We start from the raw sequence: 19,825 nt of genomic DNA on the forward strand, positions 1-19,825 counted from the left end.
TCTTGTGGACTTGAAGCTGACAAACTCAAAACTTAAAACGGTATCAGTTATTAACTTTTAGCGGGGCGGGCTAGCTGCACAAGACAGCATGAGTATTTTTACAAACTATTAATACATTCTGCCCTGAGAGTGGTTTTTCTGGTGGCTGTCGTTAAGCCAAGACCAAAGTCATGAGTTGTATTTCAAAAAATCTGGCCAATCATATTACACGGAAATAACCCAACGGACCGATTACAAGCCAACGCAGAAATAAACTGGGCCAAGCGCGGGAAAACACGAAGGGAGAAACACACAACTGGTGCCAAGCGCGGGAAAAAATGCAGCCGGTACCAAGCGCGGTAAAACATGCAACTGCTTTTAAGCGCGGGAAAACGCGCGAAGCCAACTCGCAATATTGGTTTAGGCCTTGCTTTTTGATTAGTTAAGAAAATTAAAAAATGCAAACAAATTAAACAAAACAAAACAAAAAAACACAAGAAAGCAAAACAAAGGAACGCATTTTCTTTTGATTGGTTTTGGCACTCTGAACAAGACTTAGTGACTTGTTTAGTGAAACTCAAACTAAAATGAACGCGTAGTCACTTAGCTGTCGACAGTCAGTGAAACAACTGCCCTGTTGTACGTAATTTAATGGGAATGTTTAGTTGAAAGTAAACTTCACTATATACCTTCCTTGTGTACAGTCGAGCCTTTTGTAATGGAAAAACTCTTGCGAGCACTGGATGTATAAGTTCGCTTTTGGGTGGTGCGCCTTTGGGAAGATAGAGTGCGGAAAATACGCCATTTTAAACCTCTGTTGGGTACTATTTAGAAAGTAATTCAGCTTTCTAACATGTAGATGACTGCTCGGTTTTGCTGCTGTGTAACGCAGTTTGGTAAAAATGGCAAGAAGTGTAGGCTTTCGGGGCAACGATCACTGTGGGACTAAACTTCGAAAAAGGACCTTGCAAAAGATGCACGCGCCCTTTTATAAAAGGTGCCCTTTTTTAGGGAGGTAACACATGGGACAACTTTTACCGGGACCGCAAGTTATTATCCACTAAAATGGGGGGATGTCCTTCAATGGACCTCCTTTGCAGTTGTTGCAGAACTTATATCAGGTCCATGGAATCTACTAAAATGTAAAAACGTGTAAAAAGGGAAAATAATCAAAACGTAAAATCAAGTGGCAGCAACGAAGGTTACGGCATAGTAGCTATAGGTGAAAGGTGTTTTGTGGAGGCAAATTGGGGAACAACTAAGTTGTAATATTATTAAAGACTTTAGTACGCGGAAGAAGTAGAGATTTTTACTCAATTAAGCTTACAAATAATATTTATGCCTTAACATAAGTTGTGGAACATTTGAAATAAAACACTATTGTTAAATTGAAATCTCGACTTGTAAATTACAATTCTTCTTGCTTAGACAGCCAATACTTGGCTTTACACTAGAAGCAAGTTAGTTTCAAGTAAGCACTTGACTCAAGTGCACTTGAAAATCTCAAGTCGCATTTTACAAAATCTGGCTTCACACTTGATAACAAAGTATATTACTTGAGGTCAACAAGCTGTCAATCATCTTCAGAATCGTGACAACGCTGCACGCCGCTTTCATTTGGCTTCCATTTCCTATTGATCAAGTGCGTTCTCAAGTGTGGTGTAGAGTAAGACCATACTTGGCGGCGTACCTCGGCTACTTTGAACTACTAAAGTTTCCATGGTCACCAAGTAAAGTTCAAGTAAATACGTTTTACCCCTTCACACTCAAAGTAGGTTCCAAGTGCCCTTAGATCATACTTACGAGCTCTAGTGTGAAGCCAAGTAATAAGTGAATAGTACACGAAGTAACGAGGTAATGGCTCCTGATCTCGCTCTGTGCACCACGCCACAGTATATCTTACTGGCCCCTTACATCTTGTAATGACATCCATTTTCGCAACCCACGTTTTTTATCTTACTTCTCATCGGTATTCCAGCTTTCACTCCTTATAGTAGTAGTAGCCCTCACTCCTTCTCAGGAGCATAGGCCATCATCTCTCTCCATAGCCTCCTGTCCTGTGCATCCCTCTCAGCGGACCAACCCGCCCATGGACTGATCCTGCTTCAGCGACGCTCGGTGAGAGAGGACGAAAACAAGCACCCGGCCTCCAGGTGGAGGGGGCGTGGGACCAGCACCCCCACCCGCGAAAACCCTAAAGCTCCAAAACATCAACTAATATTCCACTCCTTATATCGCATACTAATATCTCACTCCATTTGCCAATACCCCTTAAGCCAAGGCCCTAACGCCTCCACCCTTACACAAAAAGCCTGAGTTTATGTCAACGTACCGTTTTACTATCCCGACTAAGAAGTTAATTTATTTGAAATTTTGGGGGCTGCACGCAGGATTATTCTGGTCACCGGCGAGCAAACAAAACATCCCATTCAAACTTTTTTATTTTTCTTGTTTTGTCGGGATCATATACGCTCCTCTCGCAGCGTGAACTTGGGTGACTGGGCGGTGTTTTAAACTTTTGATTTTTAAACACAAAAGAGGGCCTGAGAGGGGGGTCCATGTCCCCTGGTCCGGAAAAAAAAAAAAATATTTTTCTTTGTGTTCCTGTGTTCGCTCAAAGAAAAGTATATCTTCGGTTTCAATGGTGTTCCCTGTTCCATTTAATATGCTTTTGTTCCTGTTTTCCCAGTTCTCTTTTCTTTTGTTCCCACGTTCCCAAAAAGTTAATGAATGTCCCCTTGTTCCCTGAAACCCCTGGGGGTGAGCCTCATTAGGGTAACAAAGGGGGTGTCGTGTTCCCTTTTCTCGTACATTTTTTAACCAAATTCACGCGTCTTATATTTTTAACACAGCATATTCACGATCTTTTTTTTTTTTTCTTTTTTCGCCTCAGTTTTTTTTTTTTCCTCTTTCAACTTCACATGCGGATAAGAGTACCGAGAAGTCCTGGGACCTACCTGATGTCGCTTCATTACTGCCCAGGATAGCGCGTTCTCGCAATCGGCCATTTTGACTGCAACACGTGCAAATAATTTCTCTTCCTCGAAAATTTGGATCAAAATGTCGTTTGGAGGAGGATCCGGTAACGCTCAGGTCGACAAAAAGCTGCAAGAAGAGCTGATGGCCGAAGATCAAAAGTACAAGTTTCAACATCAGATTCACGAATTTACTGATATGTGTTGGGAGAAATGTGTGGAGAAACCCGGCAGCAAACTCGATGGAAAGACTGAAACATGCATCGTGAACTGTGTGGAAAGATTTCTTGATACTACAGTGTTTATAGCTAAACGGTTCAGTGAAAGATTCAAGTGAGAAGCTGAACTATTGGCGATCGCATAAATAGCTAGCCCATCATTGCATGCTCTGAAGAAAATTTACGATGGAGTGACATGCGTTTGGTGACGAAATTTTGTGTATGGATTACATTTTTGTACAGCTTAAATATTTTTTAAAACTTTCTTCTGGAACTATGGAGGATCATAAAATCTACATTGATTTTTTTGGAACTTTTTTGTTAAACTGAACTGTACTGATCTCGTCAGAAGCCACCTTGCCTGACTGATATTGGTCAAGAACACGAACAGGAATTTGTTGGAACTAACATAAGCTTAATGGAACTCTGAAGTCACTACTCCTTGTCTGGCTTGAGCATTGTGTATTGGTTTAAAGGCAATGGAGATTGACAGTAATCACCTTAATAATTCAAATGTGCATTTTGGATATACAGTTATCAAGGGGCAGCTTGCAGAATTTTTACTTCTATAGGGGGTGGTGAATGGTCCTTCAAAAAATGTGTGTCGCAAAATTTTGGCCAGATTTTAGGGGTCTCCTCATCTCAAATGTTTCTTTGACGCCTTCTCAGAGTCTCGATTTCTTTTGCAAGGCTAAAAAGGTCTCGGGCTCGCAAATAATGATATCAGTCTCGCTGTCTTGCAAAGTCTCGCATTTACCATTCGACACCCCTTCTATACCAAGTAAACAGAGTTTAAAAAAATAAATAAATTATCCAAGAGTTAGCGTCTCTTTACAACTGTGACCTGGAGGCCAAGAGGGAAAAAGATATCTTTGGCTGGCCATTTAACTGGACCTGTATAATCAACACATGCTGGCTTGAGCTAGTCATAAAAAGTTACTGGTCTCTTCTGTCCAGAAAATATCCATATGTACGCACACCACAGAAGGTCATTGGAAATTCCAAGGGGGTGGGTGGTCTCAAAAGCTGCTAAACTGGAATTCCCAGAGGGGTGGGGGGGGGGGGTTCAAACCAAAAGGCCTTCCGTGGGGGAAGTGTGGATATTTTTTGGAACAACACATTTCAAGATTTACTTATCAAATTGAATCAAATAATTCAGTTGATCAATAATCAATCAAACCCATTCACGTCATTGAACTGGATTGATTTCTCTAATCAAACACAGTCAAGTGCATTAATTTCTAGCAGGTTCAACTGCCTGGTGATCCCCCCAAAATGTTTGAATTTTCTTCAATTGAAACTAGATCGAAATATGATTGCAACGGGCCTAAGTTGTTTTTCTGGTGCATGTTTAACTTTATAACTCTTTACATTCTATACTTGTTCTCACATCTAATGAAAAACTGACGTTTGATTTTATTTTGTTGGTTTCAAATACAAGTGAACGGATCTGAACACACAAGTGATTTGGTTCGAGTTGGATTAATGTAATGATTCTGGTAGTAAAGCCCTCCTGTTTATTCATTCAGTTGGATGGTTTCTTATCTTCAGTGGGCTTGATATTGCAATTGAAAAGGACGAGGTTTCTCACAATTACCCAGGTGAAGTGTCACCGAAAGAAACACCCCCCCCCTCTTTCACACCCCCATGCAGTAAACCTAGTTTTAAAAGAGAAGTGGTTGGAGGTGTCAATGTTTGAAAACTTCATCTTTAATGTTTTGTGTTTATCTTTTTAAGTCAAAATAATGTCAACAGTACTGGCAAGTGCTGTTTGGTATCACCATGAATGTACTCCACTTCATGCTTGTGATATTTTACTATTTTGATGACAGCCTTTACAGAAAATTATTTTTTGGCTTATCATGCAATCATTTAGCAAAGATCGTTTGACACACTAAAAAATAATTGTTGTGCAGGAAGTAACTTTAGGCACGGCTTGCCAGTGTATTCAGTTTAAAGAACAGTTGCTTGTTGTTCCCTATTCATAGACTTATTGAGTTACCGTGAATTCCGGTTATAAGCCCTGGGCTTATACAACTCGTAAGGGTTTTGGGTGGGCTTATAAGCGGAGGGGCTAATCGGGAGGGCAAAGCGGAAGGAAAAACGTTTCGAAACGAGCCCGGGAGGGATCGAAAACGAGTTAAAAACGCACAAAAAGCAACATTTAGCACTGTCAGTACTGCATCTGGTAGAGGGGGGCAATCCGGGGAGGCAAACCGGATGATGTTCCAGGTGAGATGGGCCATAACCGGGGGGCAAAGCGGGGGGGGGGGGGGGGGCTATAAGCGGGGGGCATAACCAGAATTTACGGTATTTTCCTTACTGTAGGCTCCCTCAGTGTTTCTTAGTAGTCTTCCAATGAGAATTTGGACTCCCGCAAGAGGGAGGAAGACTGTATGATCCAGCAGAAACCCAATACACCATTTGTACATCATATTTATTAAATCCAAATCCAAAGACCTATCCTCTAGAAGACAGCACATTTGTGCAGACACTTAGCTCTAGTTTCAGTACCACAAAGAGGCTAGGGTACCCTCAAGAATAAAAATAATAGAAAAAATTATGGGAATTTGCAGTGGCATTTCCACAAAGTGGCTGTTCATCCACAGAAACCATAAATCCGATGAAACGATTATTAGAGTCAAACAGAAATGTGTTAAAAATCCCAACTGGCTGACCAGTTGGCTATTAACTAAGCATAGAGGAGCTAAATTCGAGATCACCAACAAAGACAAATCCACCTAGTTGCAGGGCAGTCTCATACCCATAGCCCTTCCTTTTCTCTTAGCTGGCAGGGCCTTGGCACGAGAAACGAAGTGCTTTGGGGTTTAGGACTTAGAATCTAGGACTTCCAGTTTTCATGTATGCAGTCATGAAGTTTCAAAAGAATGTATGTTTGAGTCATTGTGTTTTTGACTCCTGTTCAAGAATTCTTTGTTTCAAACAGCCAATCAAAAAAATTCGAACTAATTCATAAATCCAACATCCCCAGAGTCCTTTGTTTCTCATGCCAAGGATTCGCTGTCTAAGAGAGGCAATAAGGGCTATGGGTGTAGGGAAGAGGATTTGAGCCTGGGACCTCTTGATTAGAAGTCCAGCACCCTTATCACTAGGCCACACCGCCTACTGGTTTTATTAGCAATTTCTCAGGTTTCCCTTAAGAAATGCACTGGTAAATTTACCAATTGAAACACTGACTACATGATTAAAATAAAATAATTTCCTTTATTCTATTAACAGTGTGAAGCTTTTTTCTTAAACGGAAGACAATCTGACCTAAAATAATTTAATTACAGTTTTTAAATCACCATTACACATATCTATATATAATGAAGTGTACTGCTGCAAGCACTAAAAATTTCTGGTTGTTTAGCTACATCTTTTTTTACAACAGGCAGTACAGAACCAGGCTGGATTCTAAACCATGCATAGATCCTGGCCCTAGATGTTTCATTTCTTCTTTCAAAGTTTGGAAGAAAGAAAAATTCTGGGGCAAGGGTGTTTAAAAACACCATGCTGACAAAAATAACAACTGAAGACGATTAAACAGAAGCAGATCCAGGCAACCACCTTTTTGGCAAGAAAAGGGAAGAAATTAAAAGACAAAAGTTTCAGTCACATACGTCTTCAATCCAAGCCTCTACAACTTTACCCTGGGCCCCCAACTTTATGTGCAAGTCTGGATCCACTACTGTTATATTCCCATGATATTAATATTATGTAACTGAAAGAATTTATTATAATATGATCAATCACAATTATAATTCTAAAACAGTACATGATAAACAAGAAAGGAATGGCTATATCCAAGTTGCAACTTCTTTTTGCAAGAGGCTATATGAATTCATCAATATAAAAAATGTTTAAAATTGTTCCATAATTTTATTATTTCCTCAGCTGCATCACAACCTGTGGAGAAATAAGAAATTGATCATCACAAAGACTGAATTAATTTTTTAAAAAGGGCAAAATTGAATTTTCTTTGAACTGAAGCAACCATGCAATAACTGAATTTTGTAATGTCAAATTTGTTCAAGGGTAGTGCTTGATCTAGACTATAAGCAATAGCTGGAAACATGCAGCAATTAAGTTTTAGAATTTAATGATTGCAGAAAAGGTACAATCATGTAAAGCTGAAGTGAGTAATTCTAAGAAGCAAAAGAACAACAAACATTGCCTACTGGCATGGAGCTACAGAATATATATGTATATGTTTTAAATTTAAATGTTGCAACAAATTATAATCTTACTGTTTTAACATTTTTCTTTTGCCAAATGAGAGATTAATTCAACCCATAACAGATTAGGATGGCTCAGTAAATGTTAGTATAAACTGAACATGAGGACTGTTATATTTACCTTATTAGCTGCTTCTAAAGATGATATAAGATTGTTTAACTCCTCCTTTGTAAGCTCTACAGATACATTTCTATCTTTACCACTCTCAACAACGTCAAAGTCAACTGCGACTACAGGTTCTTTGATGCTGGCTAACTTGTCACTGGACATTGTCATCTACAGATTGAATATAATCAGCAAAAAAGGATTAATGTTATTTGGTAAACAATTAAGGCAGTAGAGTGGCTTAATGGTTAATGTTTTGGGTATGAGTTTGAATATACTAGCCAGAGTTACTGTTTTGAGTAGCTGCTTAACTAAAATAAATGCCTAGCTGTCCCAAAAGAGCACCCTGCATCCAATAAGGATCTTACCTTCAGCTGTTAAAATATATTAACTGGCACAGTGGATCTTGATCATAGGTGGAGTCGAGTATATATAAATTGTTGCCTTTTTACATGTAATAGTAGAAACAGCCTTGGAAATTACAGTATCTTAAGGCAGATGCTACCCAGTAATTTACGGTGCAATCATAGATTTGTCATTTAACCAATCTTAGACTGCACAAGAATTAACAATGATAAAAAGCGACCTGAAACTAATACTATTTATTAATTTTTTTTAGATACATTAAGTAATATTATTATTCTATTCTCAATCTACAAAACAAAAACTTTTCATTCTTTCACATACCTTGACTTTCCAATCAAAATCTTTGAGGTAAGAATTTGTTATTGCTGCAGTACTTAGTACTAAACTTTGTCTAACTTCTTCTTGACGAGGCCAAACACTATCTAGAACAGCTTGTTTTACTTCAGCAGATAGAGAAAATCTGTCAAGTTCCTTTGAAATCTGTGTGTAAAGATGTATGGTAAAGTCAGAATTAGCACTGGCCCACAAATGGTAAAGAAATTTTTTGAGCCTAAAATTAATAATTGAGTGTATTGACCCATGTCAACAACAACAACCACCACTCATAGAACTTAACCCATTGGCGCCTGTGCCGCCCGTAACCGCCCGTGCGAAAACCACCCCTAAAATGCCTGTGCCGCCCGTAACCATCCGTAAAAACCGCATCGTGATAAATGCCCTTTCCCTCCCTCCCTGGAGACTTTTTGGTTCTCCTATTGTTCTATAGATAATAAGGGCAAATAAACCAATCAGAATCTGCTTTCTGCGCATATTTTTAGGGAACTCTTGGGGTCCTAGAAAGAAGGTTTTTTGTCTTATTCCGTGCGTTGAAAATGTTCAAGAAAATCATGGCGCCCGGTGGCACGTATTTACAAACTTCTAAGGCCTTGTTTTTGATTCTGAAGACAAAAAATACCATCTTTGAGACTTAAAAAGGAAAAAAGAAACACTATAGGATATTTAAGTGGCCCTAAAATGGAAAACCATGGAGTACAGAGTGCTAAAACCTTGTTGAAGAAGGATCTTTCCTTTCACGGCTGCGAAGACATGCCGTAATGGCGCTTACAAGTGCGTTTTGAATTCAAATCACCGGCTTGAACACGGCCTAAATGCAGCTTCTCAAGACTTCTGAAAACAAAGTGGTAAATGTACTGTTATTGCTTCGAATTTGGATGTAATTTTTTGAAGGATCGGTAGATCCATTAAGTGTACAATTGACTCCAAAAGCCGTCTGCTAAAATTAAAACTTCGCCTTCGACATGAACATGTGGATAATTAATTCTGCCGTGCAGTACAGCACGGCTCGAAAAATTTCGATATTTTGACGCTTGTGACCACATTTCTTGGCTTCAGCCTTACTGAAAACAAATTCTAAACAAAGTTTCTTTCAAGTTTTTGTCATTTATCAATTTTGAGTGCGGAATTTTAGGCTTTTGAAGGCGAACAGATTTGTTGCGCACGTGTTGTTATCTGACACCTATTATTTTGGGAGACTTGTTTCTTCATTGTTTAGCTCCGCTTTGTTTTGAATTATGTCTATCGCTTTAGAAAATTACAACAGTGCTTCAGAATATACAAAGGAGTATGTTTATTAACATTAAAATTAAAGGGACGCGTAGAAAGCGGTGCTAGTGTTAAGTTAGTGGTCGGAATTCTGTAATTTTGTAAGCGTTGTTTATGCTTTTTCACGCCGCCATGATTTGAAGACAATTTTATCATCTCGAATTACCGCTTTTCTGCACCGAGAAAAAAGCTCAGTGTTATTGAATTAATGACAGTGTCAGTTGAACAGATTGAAAACCTATCTTTTACCCGACTATTTTACGATTTTTCTTAAGAATTTGTATAAAGTCTACTTGTTTTTGCGAGCTCCAAAATTATGCGCGGAGGTGAATAAAATTTTATCACTGTCTTGTAATTTCGTTTGGGATCAATTTATCAATGCTGGGAATCTCTTTTAGCCATAAATTGATATTTCAACATGTCTAGTTTGAATAAAAGTTTACTTCAGAAACTAATGGTTTGTCTGAATTTACTGCGCATATGGTTTATTTTATCCACTCGTACGTTTACATTCAATGCCGTAAAATAGCCAGGTATTTTGGGGTGGGTGCATGCGTAAAACCTTCAGGCGTCAATGGGTTAATTTAATTCAGAAACATCACTTTTTAACCCTCTGATCTAAATTCAAGTCTGATATTATTTGCTGCACATGACAGCCAAAAATATTGATTGATTGATTAAATGATTGATTGTCTGATTAATCAACTGATTGATAAATTGAGTGAGGAAGTAGAGCGGTTTTGAATTGAGTGTCCTGAAACCAAAACCAAAGTAATCATTCTGGCTAATCACAAAGGACACAGACAATCCAGTGAATCAATCAAAACACGAAGTTAATACAGGTACCTGACGCAAGGTGTGGGAAAACGTGTGTGAGCAAGTCACAATTGCTTTGGGTTTCACTTCTGATTGGTTAAGAAAGTGATTTATAAACCAATTACTAAGTGTAGTAATTAATGCAAAACCAAAGCAAATATGAATTACCGTATTTTCTCGATTAAACGCCGGACCCCAATTAAACGCTGGCCTTGTATAAACGCCGGGTCAAAATTGCTAGTTTTTAAATAAACGCCGGGGGCGTTTGTTCGAGGTCCCGGCGTTTATTTGAGGTTAAGCTAACAAGTAAATATATTCTGTTTGTCACAAATCTCGATTGCAACATAAACTATCCAATCCGTAATAGTGCACCTTTGGAAAATAATCACCTTTGGATACCCAGGGACACTTTTTCGGGGCAGAACGAAGAGAAAAATCGTCCCGCCTTGACAAACTGCCCCTTGGTCTCGAAGATCGGTAATAATAAATCAATCTGAAAAATTTGCAGAAAATTGCAGTCTGTAATAAACGCCGGGCCCTGATTAAATGCCGGCTTCAAATAAACGCCGGGTTCACGAAGCCAAGTTTGAAATAAACGCCGGGGGCGTTTATTTGAGAAAATACGGTACTTTCAACACTCAAGTGAAAACCGCTCTAAGTGATTGAGTAATTAATTAACTGATTGCTTGCTTGATTGATTGACTGAGTGATTGATTGGTTTGATTGATTGATTGATTTCAGGATTGATTGATTGATTAGTTGGTTCGGGTTGATCAATTGAGCCAGTAAATATGTGAGTGAAGGAATTACCTGTTTGACTTTCTACTGAATTTTATAAATGTAAACATGTATCACGCCTAACCTGTTCTTTGTTTAGCCCTCTTGCAGTAAATCCTTTTAAAGTCTCCTTCCCAGCTTGCTGTAAAAATTTCCACTCTTCAGTGGTCCAAATCTTCCCAAAGCTCTGATATCTCAAGTTTTTCCCAGTGCATATACAATCCAACAGCTCATGTGTTATCTATGCCAATTATAAAGTTCAAATAACTCCAATATCAGTGAAGATATTATGTGTCTTCAAGGACTATATGCCAGATCGGATCAACAAGACAATCAGGTGTTTTGTAAATTAATTTGCAAAGCCAACGAAAAGAAGTAACGCGTTTATAAATTACAAAAGAAAAAGAACAACATCTATTCCTTTAATTTTTCGCTATCTACTCACTTTTTCGGCCTCTTGCTTCGAGCATTTCTGCAACAACTCCAGTCCTTGCCCGTGACTCCCTCCGTCCGCCATTTTGTTTTCGAGCCTGCCAACATCAGCTCAGCGGACTTTATACAACTCTATGCGCGCAGAACTCGTAGCAACAACAATCGATTACCTTAGCAACAGAGGGAAGTGATTCGATTGAGAAGAAGCAAAGAAAGATTATTCGTGAATGTTTGTGGTTTTTCCGCGTGGCGGTGGAAAACAACAAGAACAAAATGCTTCAAGAAGGCAATAGAAGAGTCAAAGTTTACGCCAGGATCCGACCGACGGCAAGATTTGCGCAGGATATGATCGAACTCTTGCCAAACGGAAGGTCAGTCAACATCCACTGCAAGAAAGATTTGAGAAGAGGATACATCAACAATCAAATACTAGACTGGAGTTTCCACTTAGATCGCGTCTTACACAACGCCAGTCAAAGCGATGTTTACAACGAGTGTGCTAAGGATATTGTCTCGAAAGGCTTGAACGGTTATAATGGAACAATCCTTGCTTATGGACAGACGGGCGCAGGCAAGACTTTCACGATGACTGGGTCCACAGAGAAATTCCAGCACCGTGGAATTATCTCGCGGGCAATACAACAGGTTTACAGGGAGATACGCGAACGACCCGAGCACGCTGTGACTGTTCGAATCTCGTATTTAGAGATTTACAACGAGCGTATGTTCGATTTGCTGTGTACCTTGCCCGGGACAGTTGTAACAGATCCTGCCCTGATGGCGGTCACTGAGGACGATGATGGATATACCAGGGTAAAGGGGCTGAATGTTCATCAGGCTAATAGCGAGGAAGAGGCTCTGAACTTGCTTTTTGAGGTGAGAATGATTTCAAATAGGCAAATAGGGGTATGAATGTGTGTATGTATGGGAGGGTGTGTGGGGAATGTTTGTTGGTGTCTTTTCTCAGACAGAAGTTCACACCCCTGTTCAAGTGAGCAGGCATTTATAATTATGGTAACGAGGATGTTCATTTTGTCGGTCTGAAGGGACAGAGGGGGGAACTCTTAGCCTTTCTTAGCCTGTTAGCCTGTTATTTTCTCCCTAAGCCCGACAAATAACAAAAAACCACCTGCCCCAATGGGCTGCTTTTTTGGGAGCGTACAGACTGTTCCCATTGGATGAGAATGCTAAGCACATCAATCAAAATGTTTTGGTAATCACCCTAAGGAGTGCTCCAAGGGTTTGCGGCTAACAAAGCAAATTAAGCAAATAGACTGCAAATCAAACATGGCAGATACAGCATTATCGAGGGCCTTTATATTGAGTTTGACTATTCTATGCGAAGATGGAGAAATTGTTTAAAGCAAGAGTAAGACACATGACCGCAAACAATTTGCTTTGCGGGAAAGATGTGATGGCCATTTTGCTAACTGGTGCGATTCCTGTATTTTCTCCGCTAGATGTAGCCTGTTCCAGGCGTTGGGTTAGTTGGGAAGCGGCACGAGGAATGGCGAGCGAAAAAATGGCGAGGCCCGTTTTTCGCGCTTCCCAACTAACCGAATGCCTGGAACAGGCTATGCTAGATTCTGAATGTGCAGTTCCAGAAAATATCAATACCCACCCCATGGAAGGTCATTGGAAATCCAGAGGGGGTGGGAGGTCTCAAAAGCAAAATTTTTTAATGGAAAGTATGGGGCTTAACTGGAATTTCCAGAGATGTGAGGGGTTTCAAGCCAAAAAAACCTTCCATGGGAGGGGTATGGATATTTTACGGAAAACACAATTAAAAGAGTCTGATCTGTAGATCTTTGTGGACTGCCGTTATGATACAGAGCTTACCACAGAGGTGACTGTCAAAATTGATCAGCTGGATAATTTGAAGCCACAGAACCTGTTAACAGGTCGTCAAAATGCAAATAAGGGGACTGAAGCCAAAAAGGCAGCCCATCCTGGCAGGCCATTTTCGGCTTTCTTCTCTCTAGGCCCCTAAAAGTTCAGAGGATAGGGAAATGGGAAATGTATGGCAATTTAAAAGTGATTGCATCTGAAGCAAAGTGTAAGCCAGGGGACTTTGCCTCATAAAATGCTCTTATTATCCCTGGAGAAAATCATCAAGAATAGATATAGGCCCTTTGCACAAAGCGACTTACAGCAGTCAAGCTTCAGCTTCCTTTTTTTGGATGTCGCACTGTGAAACTTGCATCTCGGCATGTCTGATTTTGTATTACATTGTATGTGACTGCTGGGTCATGCAAAGGGCCTATTGCATAATCCTTGTCAATTCTTTTTGAAAAATAATGTTTCCCTATACTTCAGGTCATGCAAGAACTTTTTGGCTTTTTCAATTTTTATAGTTTCTTCTTGTTGCTCACTTTTCCCAATTGTTTGCTGTTTTGCCATATGAGAATTGGGTTTTTGTGTGTTGCAATTTAAAAAAAAAAGAATATTTTGGTAGTTGTCCAGGCCCAACCCCCCACTAAAAAGGAGAGAAGAGGCACTGCTGGTTCACCCCCCCCCTGCCCCCCTCCCCCTGCCCCCATTATCAAAATTATCAACCTGCTTACTAATTTTATCACGTTCTTTCCGTTCATGGCATTTCTTTATATACAAGTTATACAATCAACAAAGACATGTGGTCTAGCAGAGACGGTTCATTTCGGGCGTTGGCAAAAAATCACAGTTCATTCAAACTATAAATAGCTGATTCTCGTTTCACGTATACTGGTAAATAATTATGCGGTTTGTCGTTGTTAAGCAAAACGTTTCAAGAAAAAAAAAACAGTCATTTTAAGTGCCAATAATCCCAAAAAATGTTGGCTTTTTGCAAAAATATGTTTAGATTTCTCTGAGCAGAATGCCAAAAAATATTTTGTTTTGAATTGAAATCTCGATTTTTGGTAAATTTTTTATTGGTGGTCCAGTGAGTGTATAATCAATGACAATTTTTTAAACTTCTATTTCAGGGTGAAACAAATCGTATCATCGCACAACACGCTCTCAACAAACGTTCCTCTCGCTCGCATTGTATCTTCACCATCTACATCGAGTCCCACTCACGCGTCGAATCCAACACGAAATACGTCACATCCAAACTCAATTTCGTGGACTTGGCCGGCTCCGAGAGACTTGGAAAAACACTGTCCGTCGGTGAAACCCAAGTGGAAGCCATGTACATCAACAAGTCGCTAACATTTCTGGAGCAAGCTGTGATAGCTTTGGGTGATAGGCGGAGAGACCATGTGCCATTCCGACAGAGCAAGTTGACACATGTGCTGAAGGATTCCATTGGCGGAAAATGTAACACTCTGTTGATAGCGAATATCTGGGGAGAAGCCGTGCATATCGAGGAAACGGTAAAGTATATACTGCACTACCTTGCTAAGTTCAGATTTATGGTCAATCTCGGATACCGTTATACGTTGCTATTTTTTTACCTATTCGCAAATAATTACATCTCGAACGGTACATCTGGAACCTACGTATGCCAGTCCAAAATATGAGAAAAAATTGGAAATCGTTCAATTGGAACGTACTTCACTTACAATTCTACTAAAACGATTAGAAAATTCGCTCTAAGTTTCTATAAAGTGGTAGTTGATTCGGCCTGCGGCAACGAAATTTCGTGCCCATAACTGGCTAATTGTTGATTGGGTGTGGTTAATTAGAGGGTCTCAATGGGGTAAGCTGTTAGCCGTAAAACAGCCAAAAATTTAGCCGTTAGGAGTAAAAAATTGAAAAATTTTAACCGTTAGCCTTAAAAAATGTTAACCGTAAAAAATTCTAGCCACTAAAATGAATGTCTCAAGATCCGATCCCTCGTCAAGACCTTTTTTGTCTTGCCATTTATCTGGTATGGTACCTAGAAGAATTTAATGCCCCAACTGAATTATCCGGTTCCCATTTCCACTCTGCACAAAAAAGAAAACTATTTATCCTAAAGTCAGTTGTGTTGGCAGGCTGTAGACATAATTTCTCATGACAGCTGCACAGAACAAGATTTAAAACTAACGCAAAGCTAAATACCATTTTTTCCGTTTCTCTCAACAGCTCTCAACAATGCGCTTTGGCAGTCGAATGATGAACGTCCCGTCAGAGCCGGCAGTGACGGAACACTTTGACACGCTGAGGTTGTGTAAGCAACACGAGAAAGAAATCCGCACACTGCGCCAAGAACTCGCCATGCACGACACGCTGACCAACCGCAGTCAAATCTCGTACGAGCCGCTGTCGGAATCACAAATCCAAGATGTCCGTGAGCAGGTCAAGCGATTCCTGGCGGGCGAGCTGAACGACATCGAGCTCGTCAATGTTCGGCAAATCAAGGAGACGTTCGCTCAGTTTCGAGTGATCGTGAACACAATGGAGTCGGAGGTCGAGGAAAGACTGCGAGCGAAGTATGTGTTACAAGAAAGAGATGGAGTGACTTCTGGTAAGTTGGCGCTAACAGTAATTAAATCGTGTATAAAAGATATTGTACATACAAATCGAAATAGTGTTCCCGCCTCTACTGTATAGTAGGGGTATAGAATGGGCACAAAAATTAGGTCAAGTCTCGGCAGTTTTCGGCCAAATCTCAAAATCTCGGCTTTTGAAAACAAGGTCTCGGAAACTCGAATTTTGAAAATCTCCGTCTAGGAGTCTCGAAGCTTTGTTGCCGTTTGTTTTTAGTACGAGGGACGTCTGCTGGAGACTGAACTTTACTAAATTTTTTAAAAAAGCTTTCTGCTCATTTTCAATAATCAAATTGAGCCAATTTATTACAAAGGATACACACGGGTCAGCAAACGAGTTGTGAGAAAAAAGTCTGAAAGTGAAACGACTTGATCACAATTAGGGAAGAAAATGCACTATGCAGAGTTCCATTTGTTTTCTTGGAAGATATGTGGCTGAAGCGCTTTGAGTTGTTAAGGTTAGCTAAAGTAACGAAGCCGTATAAGTCTTGGGCTCGGATTATTTGACACATGAGTCTCGGTCTCGAAATTTAAAACAAGGGTCTCACCGTCTCGGAAAGTCTGGGATTGACCATTCTGTACCCCATGTAGTCCTGCAGAGATCTCAAGGAGCTGAGGTCTGAACCTTCCACTTTCCACTTTCCTTACCTTTCTCTCCCCATTCCTTCCTATGTATGTGGTTCCAACCTCTTTGCGCTTTTTGTCTTGCAGATAGTACGCAATGTCGTGAAATTCTGTTTTTTCTTCATAAGACTTCGCTATCTCGGGAATTCCTTTTCTCTCCCTCTCGTTTCCCACCTCCCTAGACTTTCCTCTCTCTTTACTCCACAATTCTGCTTCGCCAGCCCTCCCCCCCCCCCCTCCCCACAGTCCCAAGCTCACACGATGCGATATAGCACCTCTGAAGTTCAAAAAATGTAGGTATGAAAAAGTCCAGGGTCCTTTGTAGCTCATAATTGAAGGTGTTTCTCATAACGACCAGTACGCGATAAAGGGAAATAAATTCGCGCGCAATTTTGTGGTAAGGCAGCCGCGGAAAAAGGCAAAAAAAAAAATGAATTTTTGGTTGTGCACCGTTCATTTTTCCGGATATTATTTTGTCATTGTCCAACAATTTACACCAAGAAATTGGTGCCCGCCCTGCCTGCTGGCGTGACGGGCAGCAATGAAGGTCCTCTACTACTGTCTGTTCTGACCATTGCTTATTGCTTGTATAGCTGCAGGAGGCAAACAAGGCACTGTCCAGGGAGATGAAAGTGGATTGGTCGGTGAAGTGGACGGTCAAGGGTTCGGGGTAGGAGTCGCCCCTCCTGGCGTCAAACCAAACGTGTCCACCCTGGTGGGTACTAGAAAGGTGAAAAGCCGTGGAAAGGGCAAAGATAGGGACAGCGCAAAGTCTCCCGCCCAGGGTAGTGCAGGGCAAACTGATGGCCAGGCCGGTAGTGATGGACAAGATCGGCTCCGATCGCCCTCGGCTCAGTCTCCCACGCAGCGTGCAGCCACGCCGCCACCTAAAAGCGAGGCTTTTGAGGAATTCAAACAGGAAAGAGGAAGCGAGATCAACAGGATTCTTAATCAAAATAAAGGTAAGGGAACTATTGAAGTTAACTTTGAACAATGAAACAAAAATACTATACGCTTGTTTTGAATTTGAGAGCGTTGAACAGGACGGTTCGCCTAAGGCCAGCAATTCAATAAGGCCATGTTTTAGTGACCAAAAACTGGTACCAGAGCACCGGCAAACGATAGCGTCATGTTCACACACAGAAAACCAAAGTACCCAGCACCGAACCCGAGTTATGGCGCGGGTACTTGAAAAAATAGTATGTTCACATTAGTACCAGTGCCCAGCGAGAATCATATTCAGGCACCAAGTGTGAACACAGTCTAAGAATGACCAAGTCTGTAATTATTAGACACGTACCTTGATTTCTAGTCTGGATAACTTGAATTCATTTGGGTGTTTTCCTATACAATATCTTACTTTGGTCATTAACTTTCTGTGCGCGCTTCAAATCACTTTGAAGGCAATTCGTATTCTCTTGAGAGTGAACGCACGCAAACTATACATTAAATAAGAGGGTCTTCCCTGAGAAGTAGTCAAAATTATTAGTCAGCTGAAAAATGATGCGTTTTTTTACTGATAGCTTAGATCTGAGGTTTGCAAGATCTAATGATTGCTGAGAAATAACTAAGGAGAACGTGCTGCCTTTGTAGTGACATCTGCAAATGGTTAGACGTTCTAGTCTTCTCGGATAAGGACGATAAAAATAGGCCCCGTCTCCTGCATCTTCAGTGTTATAGTCAGCAGGGGACGTTTAAGAACCCACACACTCATCGTAAAGAGTAGGGCACGAAGTTCCCGGTGTTGTGGTCTGTTCTATTCACATGTATCCAGTCTATGGGTTGCGTGGTGGGGTGAGATCATACACATGGACGGATAGCGGCTGCCCAAGGCGCCTGATATGCTGATGTCCGGTCTCATCCCATAATTCTAATTGTAAAGTGCATTGAGCGTTGTAAATGCACTATATAAGAACCTATATCATTCATTCATTCAGAAATGGGCTGATATTTACAATGTAACTGTTAGCCAAGAGATCGCCCAAATTTAACAGATAGCTAAGATTTAAGCAGCCCATATAGACCTTTCAACAATTTTCTTTCAACTCGTTTTTCAGAAATTCTACGCGAGAAAAAGAAGAAAGCCAAAGAGCTTTCGTCCTCGGTAAACAGTCTGATGGAAGAAATTAACAGTGCGGGTTCAATGCTGGAAACTCACGAACAAGAGCGGCTCGAACAGGGTGAATTCCGAACGGACGACGGACAAGTGGTGATCGACGAAGATGAGTACGAACTTCTTCGTAAAGTGAAAGATCTGAAGTCGAGCTACCGACGAGATTACGAAGACCTGTTGAACACCAAATCCGAAGTTATGTACTGCGAAAAGCTCGTTAATCAATGCAGGCATCGCCTTGTGACCGAGTTTGAAAACTGGTATTCCGAGTCGTTCCTCGGAGCCGACGATGAGCCGAAGGGTGGCCGAGAGGGGCAGGTACCCGAAGATGAGCAAGAGAAGTTTGATCGGCTTCAGCTAGAGTTGTTAATGGAGCACCCCGATTCTGTGCCTTACTACAATGCCAAGATGCAGACTGAACGACGGATGCATTTGACGGCCAGCGGAGGACAACAAAAGAAGAGAAAGCCTGGGGCTTTGATTACTACAGTCAAGAACAAGCCGCCAACTACGCTAACAGTCACCTGATCAAATCCTGGACAAAAATTACAATAACATTGGCGAACTCTGGAAAATATATTTTAATTTACTTACACTTATTTTACGATTTACTTATTGGTAAAAAGAAACTAGCACAAGCATAGTTCAAGTCATAAAAAGTAACTAACAGTCTATTAATGTATACTATTCGTAGATTATTTAGAAAGACCAAAATTTGGCAAATCGAAGGAAGTTATATTTTCAATTGATTAAATTTTGTGCACAGAAAGACTATTTTTATGATGAATGATCCGTGTAAATATTGTCCTTCCAGTAAATACACAAACGCGTTCTAACTGTCCAATAAAAGAAGCACTCGTTTACAGGCAAAATAGCCAATGGTAAATTTTTGCTCGTGAATGGATTATTTTTTCTTGTTGGCTAGACAATTGCAAGACACTACATGTAGAAGTAGTGACATTTTGTTCAGTGGTTGCGTGTACAACCAATTGCGGAATGTTGCTATGATTATGTTTAAGTTACTGTAAAATAATTCTGTATATAGTAAAGGTTAAATCAACAGTTTCTGCTTGTTTGCTCGCTCCTTAAAATCATTGACACCATTAAATTTATTTAAATACCTTTCTT

The 19,825-nt window shown here is 40.4% G+C and overlaps 3 protein-coding genes across 3 annotated transcripts; 2 read left to right on the top strand and 1 right to left on the bottom strand.

The window, feature by feature from the left end:
- Nucleotides 1-2,966: 2,966 nt before the first annotated feature.
- Nucleotides 2,967-3,991, top strand: LOC144655609 (mitochondrial import inner membrane translocase subunit Tim8 A-like). The gene has a single exon (XM_078515893.1). The coding sequence runs from the start codon at nt 3,040-3,042 to the stop codon at nt 3,289-3,291; it is 252 nt and encodes an 83-aa protein (XP_078372019.1). The 5' UTR covers nt 2,967-3,039; the 3' UTR covers nt 3,292-3,991.
- Nucleotides 3,992-6,377: 2,386 nt separating this feature from the next.
- LOC144655612 (COMM domain-containing protein 8-like) lies at nt 6,378-11,601 on the bottom strand. Its single transcript, XM_078515897.1, has 5 exons — nt 11,523-11,601; nt 11,163-11,318; nt 8,204-8,362; nt 7,532-7,687; nt 6,378-7,081 (listed from the first exon to the last, which is right to left on the bottom strand). Exons 1-5 carry the CDS (start codon nt 11,592-11,594, stop codon nt 7,058-7,060), a joined length of 567 nt encoding a protein of 188 aa, XP_078372023.1. The 5' UTR covers nt 11,595-11,601; the 3' UTR covers nt 6,378-7,057.
- A 72-nt stretch (nt 11,602-11,673) lies between these two features.
- On the top strand, nt 11,674-19,759 carry LOC144655610 (kinesin-like protein KIF9). The gene is made up of 5 exons (XM_078515894.1): nt 11,674-12,385; nt 14,473-14,862; nt 15,557-15,938; nt 17,178-17,546; nt 18,642-19,759. Exons 1-5 carry the CDS (start codon nt 11,783-11,785, stop codon nt 19,223-19,225), a joined length of 2,328 nt encoding a protein of 775 aa, XP_078372020.1. The 5' UTR covers nt 11,674-11,782; the 3' UTR covers nt 19,226-19,759.
- The last annotated feature ends 66 nt before the right edge of the window (nt 19,760-19,825 follow it).

This window comes from Oculina patagonica, chromosome 5, assembly GCF_052425735.1.
Source record: "Oculina patagonica isolate OP01 chromosome 5, crgOcupat, whole genome shotgun sequence".
Taxonomy (NCBI): Eukaryota; Metazoa; Cnidaria; class Anthozoa; order Scleractinia; family Oculinidae; genus Oculina; species Oculina patagonica.